The sequence below is a fragment of the Nestor notabilis genome, unplaced genomic scaffold (genome assembly GCF_000696875.1).
Source record: "Nestor notabilis isolate BGI_N333 unplaced genomic scaffold, ASM69687v1 scaffold26029, whole genome shotgun sequence".
Classification (NCBI taxonomy): domain Eukaryota; kingdom Metazoa; phylum Chordata; class Aves; order Psittaciformes; family Psittacidae; genus Nestor; species Nestor notabilis.
The window spans coordinates 165-16,482 of NW_009943612.1; the positions used below are offsets into that span (position 1 = coordinate 165).

Genomic DNA, 16,318 nt, shown 5'->3' on the forward strand with positions numbered 1-16,318 from the left:
CGGTCACATCAGTATGCCAGCCATCTGGGTTTCTGGGAGCGGACCCAGGCACAAGGAAACCACCCATCCTGTCTGCAGCCTCACGCGGCACTCAGACCACTTACCTGGTTTAGGGATGTTGATGACAGTATTGTTCAGAGCCACTAATCACCAACAATCAAAGTCTTAAAGCAAAATAACCTGTTATGCACTTTAACAAAGTTTAGATACTGTATAATTTTTACTTTGAAATAATAATTCAAATGAAGTTACACGTTTATATTATGAAAAGGTTGTTCGGGGTTTCTTTGTGTGTGTCTGTGGCTTTTCTCCATTACGTCATTTTCCTTCTTATGAAGAAATAACGTCTGGTACATCTTATGTGAACACATTTCACAGTTGAATAGCAAATCACTGGCATTAACCATTTCAGGTGGTTTATTAAGTAAGTATCTGGAATATAGTGGAGGCCAAGCACAAAAACACTGCAATGAAAAAATATGAATGGAAACCTGCTATCCCCATTCATCAAGAGGAACTGTAACTGCAATCAGCTTAATTGCAGCAGAAGGTTCCTCTGAAGAGCAGGTGGACTCTTTCTGATCAGAGAATATAAATACAGAGAAAGTTGTGCTTACGTATGAAGATCTGAAAGCTATGCAGTATTCTGTGTACAGTGAACAAAATTACTTTTATGAATCCATGGCATGTTTCTATAAAAATGCATAAAGAAAACTTAATGTATGGTGGGATATCTTTCTATGAAAATAAATGCTATGTGGTCCTTTAAAAAGATACTTCTCCTAAAATAAAAGTATCCATCACTGCACATCCCAGATCTCACAGAGCAGAGGTGTGAATTTTTGATCATTCACTCTCCATGACATCAGCATCTCTGCGTGATGATGGTTAAATGTCCGTAATTCTGTCAGACGGCCCAGAAGACAAGCAAAGTGTTGAGGGTTATCTGGGTGGTGAAGTTTGCAGAATTTCTGTAGTATATCCAGCAGCGGTTCTTGAAGCCTTTCCACGGACTCCCTGTCCCTTATGTATTGTCGATCTGGTTATGGTTTTAAAAGGAAAGACGTAATCAGCAAATACATGCTCTGATACAAGATAAATATTTACACTGGTAAATGAATATAAAAATGTTCCTGTATTTACACTGGGTAATTCACACACCGATATTCACACAGAATATTTATATTCAGATTAAGAGGGAATAAAAATAGTTAAGATTGGTTTTTTGGTTTGGGTTTTCACATAAGCTTCCCACTTCTAACTAGGGACCACTTTCAACTTTGTCAAAAACTGAAGAGTTTTAACTCGGAAATGTTTCTTTGGGGTTGAATCGTCATCTCCCAGTGCAGTTCTGCACCTGAGTACGTCCTGAAATGCATTGCAGCAACTGAGCAGCATGGCATAAGTTGTTGGAGATGTAATACAGCTGGGGAATTTGGCCAGTAGAGAAGAGTGTACATGCTGGTCACCGGGAAGAATCAAACATTTTCTTCCTCTGGTGAAACTTCTTTATTAGAAAATGTTCTTTTAATTTGCTGATATGCGTGTGTTGGGGTATTTGGAGAGGGAGGAACTGAAATTCTTGATGAAAAAAAATTTCCTGAGCCACACTGACTCAAAGAGCAATGGAATTGCTTCACCTTCCCATCTTCCATGAAACCTGATTTGGAAACCTCAGTGTCTGTCTTTTGTCCTGAAGCATCGGCTTCTCCCATTCCTGTGGCAGTCAATTTGTTTGAGTCACTGTACAATCCCTCCATGTTTCATAGGTAGAGCTGGTTAGTTTTGTGTTGTCAAAGAGCTAGTTTTTACAGCAAAGCCTGTAATCAGGGCTGAGATGCTGCTGTGCTGACACTTCTGAAAGGTCAGTTTCCAACACTTTATGGTTGAGAGGCCAACTTGCTACTGTCCTGCTCTTGATACCTAGTGTTTGTTTGATAAGGGCTGAAGACCTTCATTGCTCTTCTCTATTCTAAGTTACATAGTTTCCCAATTTCCCTCTAAAAAATGGTGACATTCCACAATGGTCTGTAGTGATGTGCATGTAACCACATCTGGGATTTTCTGAAGGAAGAGGCCTGTCAGGGTATGCAATGAAGAGATACCAGTATTTTCTTTAAGCATGGCACTTAGGCACCTTTTTTCCTTCTATGCAAAACAAGATGGTGTAGCAGGACATCTGGAGCTTGGATTTGTGTGCTTATTTTCTGGTTTAACAACTGAATATACTGAATAAGCATGTATGATCACTTATGCTATGTAGAATGTAATTTTTTACAAGTCTCAGGTCACGCTCTTCTTGCTGTCTTTCCCAAACCACTAATATTTAATTCTGGATGAGAAGTTACCTGGAGACAAGATAACTATGGCTGTGAGCAGCGCGTATTCTTCCTGTGTCATCTTCAGCTCTCCAATGCTTTTATAAAAATTAAACATGGGAGTTATGAATTCAGCTGAGATACCTGTGAGAGGGGAAAAAAAAAATTTTGAAATTATTGAAACAATCTGAGTTATTGCCACAGAGCAATTATTTAGTATTTGAAGCCTTAGCTGTCTTGGTTGGGAAAATTTACTACACAAATGAGGGCTGATGCAAGACACTTAGTTACAAAACTGCAAAGCACATCCTTGTTTTCCAGTTCAGAGTAGAAACAAGCAAGCACTGGAAATTTTGCATGGTTTCTAAGTCTCCCTTTCAAGCAATTCCTTTTCCTTTACAGGTTTGTCCACCTAGCTCTTCAGGACAAGCCTCATAGGTGGTTTTCTTGCTGTCTGCTGATATTCTAGCTGTCTTCTCTTTCCAAGATTCAGTTTGTGAAACAGTCCCCATGCTCCCTATCTTTACACTAGTTATATGTAAACCTCTCAGGGTGTATGGTTTAATTCTAGTCCAACTCTACTCTACAACTAACGGCCTTGGGCAGTTGCTTCAGCCATTTCCGTAAAGAGACTTAATTGCTCCTTTTATGTAGCCTGAAACTTTAGCTAGGTCTAGGATTACCTGTAGTCCAAGATCAACTTGCTTGCAACTGCTACTACATTAAAGCATGAACTAATGTGTTATAAAGTACAGAGCCATAAATAAAACCTAGCCCAATTTAAGGATGGGATCATGTGATTCTCCTGCCATCAGTGAAACCCTTTGGGGCTTCCCCTTACTGACTTTGTCATCAAGTCACAATGTTCTTACTTAGCCTTAAGTTACAGATGTACTCTGTTCTGCTTTTTGGTGTAAAAGAGAAGTAGGTCCTGTGACAACAATTTCTTTTTTTTTTAATCTGTGTGTAAGTCACTCGGAACAGCCACTAGACTGTTGGCAATGGCTGCTTGCAACTCCGAAGCAGTGGCACCAATGGGGTGTAGACATCCAAACCAGTGATTTTGCAGCAAGAACCTTTTGGCCTTCCTTGGCTGAAAGGATGGAAACCTCCTCTGTTCCCACAGATGAGGGCCATAGGATTTCTTGTAATACTACTCTTAATTTTGAACTGTTCTAGGAGAAGTCTTTATAACTTGGTGTGGAAACCACATGAAATAATGCGGTTTTAAGTGTTGTATAAAACACGAAGCTGAAGTCCTGGATTGGTGGGGTTTGGAGTGCCTCCAGTACGGGAAATTCAAAATGAAACTTAGCAGGTGGAACTCAAAGAAAGGAAACATAAAGTCACTTGACTTAACTATGAAACAGTCATATTTTGCTGTGACAGTGAGAACTTAATTCAGTCAGTGGAATAGTAATGTGTTCCAACAGTGAAAGTATGGTATTGCAGGGTGTGGTTTATTTTGTGGCTCAGTGATGTGTTTAACATGTGACATAAGAAACCTCTGTTCACTTCAAATAACAAGCCACAAATCTGGGGTTTATAACAAGTTCAATACTGTTAAGAAGAGTCTAAGTCAGTTAAGCAGACATATATGATGCGGGTCAGCTCATCCTGTGGAAGTTAGTAACACAGCTGGAGTTTTACACAGAGCAAACAATAGCACAGTCATCTAATGTTCTATGAAGTTTATGTTGTTAGTCATCAGCGTTAAGTATTTAAAATTTTAAACACTTGTTATTGCTAACTTTAGGGGAACCGCCTGTCTCTCTCAGGCAGACATAAACGCGGAGGTTCGTTACAATATGACATATGTAAGGAACACATACATGTGACACAACAAAGTCTTAAAGTTCACATGAATCTAGAAACAGGGAGAAAAAAAAATAACCATCTAGCTGAGCCCTAAAACAGAGCAAATGATTTTTTTTTTTTCATGGAAGTGAATAGCTCAGCAATGACATGAGAAAAGTACAAGACAAAGTGGTTATTTTTAGAAGTCTGTGCAAGGTATCATGCCACTGGGCATGATCATCTTGGCAGCAGATAAGAAATGGAAGGAAGTGGGTTGTGACTAAGGCTCCCATCATTTGTTTCGCATATTCATAGTTCGATTTTTTTCCCCTCCTTTTCTGGGGGAGGGAGGAGGGAGGGACAGGTTAGTTTCCAGCTGGATGAATTTATTGTTTTGCTGACCACAAAGCTCTTCAAGTCCTGATGTCAATATAGCAGAAGTAAGATGAAAATGGTGGTGGTGAACAGGTCATAGAATGACTAATTCAGATCCTCACTGGTGAGGGCATTGTATAAGCATGCAGTAAAACAATCCTTCCCCCAGAAAGCTTATGATCAAACATTAAGAAAATAAAGCATGCATGAGTGAAGCAAAAGAATTAGTATAGATGTGGAAGCAAACGAAATTACAGCAGAGAACTGCTCTCTGGATTACTGTACTTCAAAGAGACAAATAAAACAGAAGAGGTGAAAAGAAGTGAAAAGGAATATTTCAACAGGGCAACTATTTACTGCTTTTACTAAGGAGAGCAGAACTTTGAAATCTTTAAACAGAAATATGTCACAGGACAGTTATGAATAAAACCATGCAAAATGAGCAATTTTGAGACTAAGATAATGGATTTTTTTCTTGGTTACTAGTTTTGCTCTCATTTCATCTCTGTTGGATTTTCCCTGTTACTTCATCATCTGGTATGCACGTTACACAAACCACTGTTCCATCACAAGAGGGGGCTGTTTTCTAGTATGATTGAAAATGCTTCAGTTTGGATATAATGAGCTACACCAAAAAGCAAAAAAGAAGGAAACAGATGTTTATAGTTCTTGCCTTTTTTTTTTTTTTTTTTCTTATCTACTACGCAAGATGTTGTCACTTCAATTCAGGTTATTAGAAAAAGATTTAAAGGTGATTTGGTGCTCATAAATGGAAAAGCTAGAGGAGAAATGAACTCCATGGCTTTTCAAATACCATTGTTACAAATCTTACTCCAGAAGTGGGGAAAAAAAAATCAAATAGGTAAAGGTATATTCCTGGCCTTACTGTGAACAAAAAAAGTTAATCCTGTCTAACCCTCTTTATTTAGATCAGACAAGAGCCCTGCGGAGTAGTGTGTCAGCTAGGCAGAGCTTCCTGGTCAGTGTTAACAGTGCTTCCTTCTTAACTTTTAACTAAAAGGTTTCAAAACTTTGTTTCATGCAGCATTACAGCAATAAGAACATGCTCCTCCTTCACGTTGCAGTGTGCATCATTCTGAATTACACAAATTTCTACCTAACCACCAGCCTAACTCTTACCATCTGCAGAAGGTACTGCAATTCATTTGATTGATTTCACTATGTTAATGCATGACTGGCTGTAAACCCCAGCGTAGTCAATGTGAAATACTAGCTTTACTGAGTACTTGCAACATTAGACTGGAGCAGATTTAAACCCATGAGCATTATTCGTTCAGCACCACTTCTTGCACAATTTCCTTCCCGTCTGTAGCATGACAGAGCATTGGTTTAGACCTGGCCTTTTTTAGGGTTTTGTTCCTAGAATTTCTCACTGAAGGTGGCTGTTGCTTTCATAAGGTTTGCAGTTGGAGGCTGTAAATAATTATCTGGTTAATGTAGTCCTGAAATAAATGTTTTTACTGTGATATTGAGTCAGTATTGCCAGCTTTTGGAGACAGCATTCTCTCTTCTATTTTGGCTGTTCAGTAAAACTGAATAGATTAATCTATTGCAAGAAGCAAGCTTGAGAGTAATTACTAATTAACAGTAACTAGCACTGTGTGATTAATATGGATATAGACATCTTTTTTTCTTGATAAACATGGAGGTGCCAGTGGATATGAAACTAAGGGTTGTTTTATGAAAATGAAATATATTAATTACTTGCAAAATTACATCTTATCTTTCACAGTATTTCACCTACCAGAACTGCTTTCTCACCAGCTTATGAGCTCTCCCTGCTAAGCTGTTCAGATGCATTGGTGGCCCTTTGAACACTGACCAAATTCACCCTATTGATGCTGAGAGCCAAAAAGGGGAAAGTTGAGCCAGTAGAAAAGATATATCAGAGCATCTGCACTTGACCTTTCCTCTGTCATCATCTTGTAGAGATTAAATGTCAAACTTAAATGAGAGGTTAGCATGTGCCAAGAACTCACAATCAGCATAGAAAAACCCCACCTTCTCAAAAGCAATCAGGACCACTGTGCAGCCATCACTGAAAGCAAAGAATCCTCAGTTAAAAAAAGAACAAACAACAAACAAACCAGACCTGCAAGGAGGATGCAAATGGTATTGTCACACTGCCAGACACCACCCTTTGGCAGTGGCCTGAGTGGCTGCAGTCAGGAGTGAAGTGCGGTTTAGCACACAGCCGCAGCACCTGTGCTGCCTTGAGCTAGACTATATAGGTCAAGTCTAACTAAGATTTTGGCCTGCAGCAGTACACTTACGTGGAAGAGATTGGATCCCCTGACATCTGTTCTTGTTTTTATGGGTATAAATTAACTCAGTAGATAGGATTTAAACACTTTTAGCAACTTCATTAGTAATTCAGGAACATGGCACTGGATAGCTCAGCGTGGTAGTTTGTGCAAGACTGTATGCAAACAGAAAAATTCTCTCCTGTACTCTGCAATTTAAAGTGTTCCTAATTTCTAAATATTTTGGGCATTGTGCTAGTTTTGGGTCAGGTTCCAGGATGGTGTCTCCTTCCATGTGGATGCATGTGGTCATTTGGTGCATTAGACACTTCAGACTTGGCAGTGAAGACGATAGTTTCATTTTGGTGTTTTGCGCACACTTCAGCACAATGGGGTTTTGAAGCACGATTGTTACTCAGTACTAATAATCAAATAATAAAAGCAAAAGGCAACAGAAGTGATTAGGTATCCACTGTTCTGGTTCCAAATTTTGCCTTTGGTTGCAGGAGCCTCTTGTCCAAATAAATGGGAACTTTATATCCCACATTTAAGGGCAAAAGGGGACCTCTTGCCAATGCATTAAAATTGCGGTGATTTCTTGTATTCCTTGGATCTCACTGTTCTTCAGCACTTGTAACACATCCAGGAAGACAAAAGTGTATTTCACTATGTCAGGTGCCCTGCTGCTAACTGAAAATTTGGATCCAGAATCTTCTGTTCCTGTTCATACAAGATAGTATCTTATTCCCCAGTACTGAAATTAATAGAACTGTTTCATAGAATCAAATGATGAAATAAAGATCTGTGTCTCTTCATGACTGCTGAAAACTATATTGTAGGAATAGAAGCTATAAATGCTCACTGAGAAAACATTGTCTCAGCACTGCTTTTTAAAATAATGTACTGCTCTATAATGGGGATAATTTGCTTTCAAAATAACACAAAGAAACTAAGTATTAAATTACTAGGATGTCAGCCTTTCACAGAATGTGTCAACCAGTCACAACATGGTATATGCGTAGTGAAGCATCAAGATGAGTAAGTGGCATAAGCTGTCATTAACATTCAATAAAATGTCTGTATTTCTCATTAAGTCTCAGTATTAGAGAGAGTAGAAGAGGATCCCAGTCTCAGGAGCTAATGAAAGCTAATGAAAGAATTTCCACAACACTTTATGAAGGAAGACCACCAGAGCACAGAAAAAGGCAGTCCCTGAGATGCACCAGAACTTGAGCAATATGCTCAAGCTAGGACGTAAAAATACACCTCATCAGCATGAGAATAAAAATGAATTTGCTAATGTTCAAAGGTCATCATCACCAGATCTCTGGCTTCTTTATCAGAAAAGAAAGGGAAAAAGAAAATCCATTCCATACAATTAGACTGGAGAAGGCATAAATATTAATAGGTGAGAGCAGCTTCAAAGTGACATGGTGGCAGGTGACAGAAGTCTGGACAGCTTGTGACTTTTAGGCAGGATCTCATCTCCACTGCCCTCCCTGATTTTATGGATGCAGACATCAAGGCTTGACAATAGGTCTTATGTGACATTCAGACATATGTCTGCACCAAAAAAATACATGGACAGAAGATCTGACTAAGAGCAATAATATATGGTTGGTGGCCTGACAGTGTTTAGGACCTCACTAAGAGCTATTCATTACCTATAAATTTATTTTCTAAACTTTCACTCAACTGTCACTGTATTTCCTCTGCTGCTCTCTATTGTCATTTCAGGGTGTTTCAGTTTGCTGCATTTAGCGCTTTCTTCTTTATCTTGGGATTAATCTCTTCTGGCCAGTCTTAGCTCTTGGGCCAGTCTATAACATGGTAAGGAGCAGCTGCAGCTTTTAGTAGCATTTGTCCTTAGTGGTTAAGGCTGCAAGAGGCTGCTGAAGTTTCTACTCTAGTATCACAGTTGGCACAGGCTATTATTAAACCTAGAGCCCTATGACATGCAGAGGCGTGAAGTGCATATTTAATATTTTTGAAAGCTGTTTGTGTAAGCAATGATAACAGAATAATTTGAATGACTTTCTTTTGTTTTGTTTAAACTCAGGACACCTGACAATGACCAGGATTTAAACCACAAAATAACCTGTCTTGGTATTAATATTTTTTAAACAATTTGAAATTATTTGATTTGCCTGAATATAATTCTGGAATTTACCCTAAACTAAGACAAAATGCACAGAAAAATTGCACCAATGAGGGCTCTTGAAACAAAAAACTCTGGTAGCTTGTGTGATGATGAACAGGATTCCTATGAAAATTCAGTGAACACTGAGAAATACACTTGGGAAGCATGGAAGAGTCAAACCTACCTAGTAAAAATCCTTCCTTTTATAAACCAATCTACTTGCATTTTTAGTGCAAAGGGAGAGATACCACTAACCAACAGGCAGTTACCAGTACTGAAACCACAGGCAGAGGGGTGTTTAAAAACACATTTAAGCCTTTTCATGCAAGGGACATTGCCAGGTTGACAGATACACTCTAGCATGCAGCAATGCCTGCCCAGACTGAGAGACTGAAAATTCTGAGTGACTTCTGGGTTCGTGCAGTAGCACTAACAGTTAAATAGCATCAGTAGCAGCAATTAAATTAACACTGCCGCAGAGATTTACAAATTGCATTTGTTGTTAACTGTCACAGCCTTATGAAGTGCAGCCAAGGAAAATGTGTTTTGAGTAGGCTTGAGTTTGCACAGAGTGGAGAAAGGAAATACACAGGAAAGGATATTTTATCGTGTATTCTGGCTATTAATGGAAGGAAAGAATGCAGCCAGAAGCAAGGAAGCTGGATAATACATTATCCTCCTGTAATATAGGCTGGAGAAATTCTAGCAGCAGTATTTCCTCCTATGTTTCCGACTTGACCCTGGCTTGAGGGAAGATGTTTTAGAGAGCCTTTTCCAACAGCAATGATATATACATTTGTATACATGCGCACTAAAAAAGTGACTGTGTTTCATTTCTTGGGAACTATTCAACCCAGGTTTTCTCCTGATCGAGAACTCATGTTTAATTTACCTTGGAGGGTTTTTTTCACCACAGAAAAAAAGAATTGCAGGAAATCTTCCTTTGGAATAAATAGTACCACATTTACAATTGTTTCTTGCGTTAAAATTTTCTTCTACACAAAATGATATTTTTTTAATCTGTTGCATGACAGGTAAATAATATTACTGCATGATACAGTGTCATATTCCACATAGTCATGTTATTATATGAAATGCTATCTTTAAGTCTAGTGAAAACTTGCAAAAAATAATTAGACATCTCATCTGGATTCAAAAGTTACAGAGAATTAACAGGCTATTTTAAAAGTCTGAATAAGATGAAAATTATTGCTATGACATAATGGCTTTTGTAATGTTCTGGGTCAAAGTATTTCCTGCTTCTATTTTTTAATGAACAGTTGACACCTTGAGCAAGAAGAGTGATACTCATTGTATAGATTAGAGAAGCTTTCAGTAATTACGTATTCATAGGGATTCTGTTCTCTAAGACCTATTTTTATCAAAAATTTATGTTATAATCCAAAAGAAAATCTCTTAATGAAGACATCTGGATCCATGACAACTCATTACAGATTCCAGGACATATTTCTGGCCTTCTTGGCATACTTCTCTGCCTGCAGAATCTGGATCAGAAGCCATTCATATCACTCTGGAAGTCACCATTTTCAATACATCAAACAATAGCCTCTTATAATAAATCAAAATGACAGAAATATTAAAAAATATGTAAAAGAGAAATTTAGAAATTAGTATGTTAAGCCAAACTAAATACATACCTCTAGCAAGAGCATTATTCTTAAGATTCTTTTTCAGGTTTTAAATATAGAAGAATTGCCCCAATTTTACATATATCAGTAGTATCTTCACATTACTGGTTTTAAGAGTTTCAGAAATGAGTTCAAGCCCATTTCTACTCTTGAGGTTTAACATTCTTGTGTCTTCTCCTTCTGACCATTAAAAAGGAAGGCCATAAGCTATAGACAGACTCTTTGATTCAGAATTGTTGCTACATCTGAAGTTTGAATGATAAGTAGCTATGGGTTGGATAAAGTTTGCAGGTCAACATATAAAGAAGGCAAAACATTCAGTATTGCATCAGTGGAGCACAAAGAATACCTAACAATGCAAAACACCGCTTTGCCTGCTTTGAGGAACAAACCATATCCAGCCCTGTTTGGTCTTTCATAATTATAAAAATTTATGTCCAGAACCAGGAGAATTTATCATAGCCACTGAGCCTTTGATGTACCTTAAGAAGTAGAAAACATACTGAGAATATGCCACATTTATAATTCTTCTATGCACTATGTGCAGTGATTCAATTTTACCAAAATGACCCTAAGAACAGGTGATTCCCTTCAGTCATGTTCAGTAACACCCTAATTTTTTTTCTTTCCTTCTTATAATGATTACCTTTGAAAGCATAAATATTGATATTTTATGTGAATAAATTGAAATTATGGTATTTCTTCATCATTGTGCTTTCATGCTTATCATTGGAGACTTGCACTGGATTTGATAGAGCGTTATTTGTAATACTTGCAATGTATTTGTAAATAAACCTTTACTTAATGACCTTTAGCCTCAAGGCTGAGTTAGATTTCTTCTAGTTAATATAAAGAACACCATTCAGATAAACCTGTTTCAGTGTTAATAAACAATTTTACTAGCTTTCTAAGGGCAAACTACTGACTCAGAAGTGCAATGCTGTGGCTTGTTTTTTCCTCGTTAAACAAGATACTTACCACTATTGCGAATCCTTTCTTCTAAAAGGACAGTATGTCCTGTAGGAAGTTTCCTGCTGAAGATCTCAGCTGAACGAAGGAACATTGCTTCTACTGCTGAGCCCTTCAGCAAAGCAATCTGATCTTCATGGTCAAGGGTTTGGAAGCCTGGGGAGATGTTGAAGATAAGAAAGGCAGCAACAGAAAAATCCCCCATGCTTTCCATCCTGAAGTTCTTGCACATGAGGTGCTACACATCTGTATAATCGCAGTGTTGATGTCATTAGGATTGCCAAATAGTTGGGAAATTGAAACCCACATTCCAGAAAATGACACAGATTTGGATCTCAACAAAGTTTATGAGAATTAGTCTTCTGTTTCAGTGTTCATAGTACTTTGAGAGGAACATGACAAGCAAAATTTAGTGGCATAGAATAACTAATATGGGAATTTTGTCTAGCCTGATGCTGCTCCCTAAGATCTTCTGCCATCTTTCCACCAGAGCTTTCTATATTACTTCCCACTGCTGTGCTGCTTTCTGTTCTTTCCATGCTCTGATGGCAAAAGTATTTGAAACATCTAATTTTAAATATTTCGTCTTGCCTTTGGACTAATATACTGTTTCACATAGAGGTTTCCTGATGTGTTTTAAATATGTATTTCCTGTTTTGGAGGGAAGAGACTCTAAAACTCACTGAAGAAATAAGGACAAATTTGGTGACTTGTGTGAATATACACCTGCTCCTCTGAAGAAGGGGGAACTAAAGATCATCAGAAACTTTCCTCATACTTGCCAATGCAGGTGCCCACTTTGTACCCACACTCTGATGCTATGAGGAAGTGCAGAAGATAAAGCAGATAATGAAACAAAAAAAGTGATAAATCCTGCAAGATCTATCCTGTCAACACTGAAAATAGTAGATCATTCAAGTACAAAGCTCCTCCGTTCTTCATTTCCTGCAAGCCAGTACCCCAGTTAGTATAAAAAATATAGTTACAACTGCAGTGCTAGGCTTTGAAGCAAGCCTGTAACACACAGAGGAAGGGTCCATATGATGAGAGTGCAAGGAAAATAACGTTTTTATACAGCTAAACATTACAATGCACCTTCCTTAATAAAAAGGAATCTGTACCATGGCCAGCGTTACCTCTTGAGGTAACATGAACTTGGGCATTAGAAAAATACTGATGATTGATAAACTCGGGTTTTCAGTGCTTGTCAATAACACACCATGCAAGGACCATAAATATTGGTGCCACTAACTAGGGAAGTTCTTGTTTAGGACTCACAATTCAGTGGATGTCATGACCTAGGGACTTTGCTAGAAAGGCTGCAAAGCCAGTGAAGCAGTCTGGCAAGTGTGAGTGGCAATTTAGAGGCAGACTATTTGGCATTGCAGTGATATATGCAAATAAAATCTCTCTAGAGACACAATCCTTCTCTGAGCTTTTGTTTGGTTTTGTCAATAGGTAAAGAGTGCCACATCTCAAGGTGGCAGAGTCTGAATTATTCAACATATCGTTCCTCAAAGTTCTTTTTCTTTAGACAATGTCTGAAGAATGCATATGCATCAGAGGAGGAGGAATTTCTATATAGTCTTCAAAATATACACAACAACCAAATGGCAACCAAAAGGCATGTAAACTTTGCAGTAACAAAATTTGCACTAGCACACTGGATATACCTGGTAGTTTTTTAGTGAATTCCACAAGAACCTGAACATGACTGGTAGCCATTTCTGTTAAAATCAGAAAATTCCCTTCAGCACTGAATTCCTCCTGTAACTGTAAAAGATCAAACCAAACAAAATCTGTTAGTACTCATTGTCACTTCACTTTGAAGAGCGTAAAGTACAAGAATTATAGACTGGATCAGGCAAGAAGTCCATCTAATACTATAATTTGTCTCCAGTGGTTGTCAAAATCAGGTATTTTGTAGAAGGCAATGTAAGAAGTGAATGAAGTAGGCAGTGTCCTTTCCTATGGAATATCTGTCTCACTTTCAGTGTCATGCCTAGCAATCAATGATTTAGGCATGTCCTGAGCTAGAAGTTCAATGTGTACCATAATATTTAACCAAAAACCTTGTTATCCATGATTTTTTTTTTTTTAATGTATTTTTGGTTTTGACCTCCTCAACCTCCCATGGAAATAAGTTCCACATATTAGTTACAGGTAATTCATCCCTCCCCCTGCAAGTGTCCTCCTTTTAGTTTTCAAAGCTGATGACTTAGGAAGTAGTTTTTTACAGTTGTTTGGGGTTTGTTGTGGATTTGTTCGTTTTTAAGGTTGAGCATGACAGTTTTGTAAAAAAACCCACCTCTTTTAAACCCTTTTTCTCCCCGTTTCCAACCTTTTTTCCATCCTACCATGAAAATGGGGAGCTCTTAAAGAGAAAATGAAATTTCTAAAAGGTAGAGAGGGAAAGGAAAGAAGAGGGGATGAAACAAAAATGTTGTGAGTTCGGGTTCATTAAAAAAAAAAATATTTTCAAGTTTCCAGGCTACCGTTCTTACAGAAAGGAAGCTTGGCTGCAAGTCAAACTCAAATCACTGCCTATACTGACAATGTGAAAAATAAAACTCCAATCAGCAAAAGTTAGATTTGAGCATAAAAGTATATTTCCAGAGTTGAAAGCTTTTTCTTAGCATTTGAGAAACAAGCATATGGTCTAACTGTTGACAGAATGGGAGAGATTCTGCCCCACTTGCAGCATGTCTTAAGTGTAAGCTTTTACCCATAGTTTGCTCTACTACTTACTACAACTATTTATACTAAGTACAAATATTTGCTGCTGTGTAATCCTCAACTTCATGATCCACATCTCAAAAATTAATTAATCAATATCATACTTACTAGTTTTTTTGACACCTCCTGTGGTATTTGTTGTTTACTGTATGAATCCATGATGTAATCAAGAAGGTTCTGCTGTTCTGGGGTAAATTCTACTTTCTCCTATACTGGCAAGAAAAAAAATCCTGTCATGAAATGCAGTCGTAGAAATGATCTAGCATCTCCTGCTTTAGGCAAAAGCTATAACATCTATTTCTCACACTTGGAGACCAAGCAGACAAGAGGTTTGCTTGTCAGTAAGATTTCTGTAGAAGTATGCCAAAGAGAGGTGTATAATGCTTCTAAACTGAATGAGTTTGTGTTGTTTATTACTAGAAATAAGGAAATGTTTAGCAAATAACTAGGTATGCTCGAACTTCAATATCATACCTCACCATATGTGATATCTGCCTGACAAAAAGTACTTCATGGATTCTACTGGTGTTTTTACTGAGTTACATAAAAAACATCAGAATTACTTCTCAAGGTATTCTCTTGGCTTGGTGGGAGATGGGGTTTTAATTAACACAGCTCCAGAGAGTTTGCAAGTATTCTATATTCACTGTACTAGCCACATTTCGCTCAAACATCGCCCCTACTGTATGAACTATTACAAGAATTCTCTTACCCTATACATTTTAGTTGTAGATGTCACTTGTTTCATGTCGTGGCCTTCATTATCTTCATTAACTGTCTGATCTGGGGGCTGTTTTACATTTTTCCGTAGTCTTTTTGACTTGCATTGTATTTCTGTTAGCAAACCTAGAACACATAATACAATAGATAACAATTAGATTTATGTATGCCCCAGGCACTGAATAGGTACATAAACATGCCTATGGATGCCCTTTACACTAACAAAGCCATTTACCTGTGCAGATAATCTCCTGAATGTGTCATTATCTTTTGATGTGAGTCTAATGAGACACTAAATAAACACTAATGAGTAGTCTAGTTCAGCCGGAGGCCATTTTCAGAGCGAAATGTTTTGTTCTGGTGACACAGCATCCACACAGTGTGCATGTCAGGGGTCTTGTTTTGGACCAGATTTAATCTGGTTTTACAGGTAGAAAACCCATTAGCCATGGGAGTGCGCTGGAGTGTGTCTTTGGTTTAGTTTCATCCAAAAAAAAAGCCCTTCATGTGCTCCAAGACCTGAACCAAAGTGCAATAAATGGGAACATCTGGGAGACTGTCATCAAAAGCGTGCACCTCATCTGATTCACAACAGCAACCAAGGTGCAGCTGTTCTTACCAAAAGGACACTGGATGTTTTCAGTAATGCTTAAGCAATATTATGGCTGCAGTGTAGAATCTTTGCACAGAAAGCCCTCTCAAAAGAGAGGACTCCAGGGCTTTAGCCATTACAGTGTCACTATATAGGTAAACCAACAGCTCAAAATGTAGGCTCAGAAGTAATTCAGGATGGAAAACGTACCTTTAAAATGTATTTACTTAAAATGCTACCCAGTAGCTCTAGTTATTTTGCATTTCATTGTTATTAATGGACTGAATAAAGCCCTGCTTTTACTATAGATTTTCACTTGTCCCAAGGAAAGGAGTTTTGCATTTGTGTTTGGTGGGGTTTTTGTTTGTTTTTGTTCTAGACTGCATTTCAGTAGCTTGAACCAGGGAACATCCTTGTGTGGATATCATAAAATCTAGCAATTCGCTTGTGCTAACAAAAGACGGGGACAATAGGTACCCTGCACAACCTGTGGAAGGCAGTCAGAAAGCACAAATGAAAAAGTAAACAGCTAAGTATTCATCTAAAAATAAACCTATCAGCACAGGGCTTTTTTCTTTCTTTTTGAGCTTCTTTCAAGTATCCTTCCCATTCTTCACCTTTGAAAATGCAGAGTAGGAATAGAGGCTCGTTCAGTGAGTATGTGATGGTGGAGGAAGATACCATGAAAACAGTGATTTTTTTTGTGAATGTTTTTAATTTCCTGTTTAAGCACTATATAAAATAACCCACCTGAACCG

The 16,318-nt window shown here is 38.0% G+C and overlaps 1 protein-coding gene across 3 annotated transcripts in view; it reads right to left on the minus strand.

Annotated features, from left to right (window-relative positions):
• Positions 1 to 447: 447 nt before the first annotated feature.
• The window catches only part of NR1H4 (nuclear receptor subfamily 1, group H, member 4), a 39,413-nt gene continuing 23,542 nt past the window's right edge, over positions 448 to 16,318 (minus strand). For 2 of the 3 annotated variants that reach the window (XM_010022026.1, XM_010022024.1), the window contains 6 exons: positions 14,961 to 15,094; positions 14,357 to 14,455; positions 13,186 to 13,285; positions 11,522 to 11,668; positions 2,349 to 2,462; positions 801 to 1,039 (listed from right to left, as the gene is read on the minus strand). In XM_010022026.1, the coding sequence (XP_010020328.1) occupies positions 801 to 1,039; positions 2,349 to 2,462; positions 11,522 to 11,668; positions 13,186 to 13,285; positions 14,357 to 14,455; positions 14,961 to 15,094 (833 nt within the window). Of the gene's footprint in view, positions 1,040 to 2,348; positions 2,463 to 11,521; positions 11,669 to 13,185; positions 13,286 to 14,356; positions 14,456 to 14,960; positions 15,095 to 16,318 lie in introns of all 3 variants that reach the window. The other variant, XM_010022025.1, reaches the window with a different exon arrangement.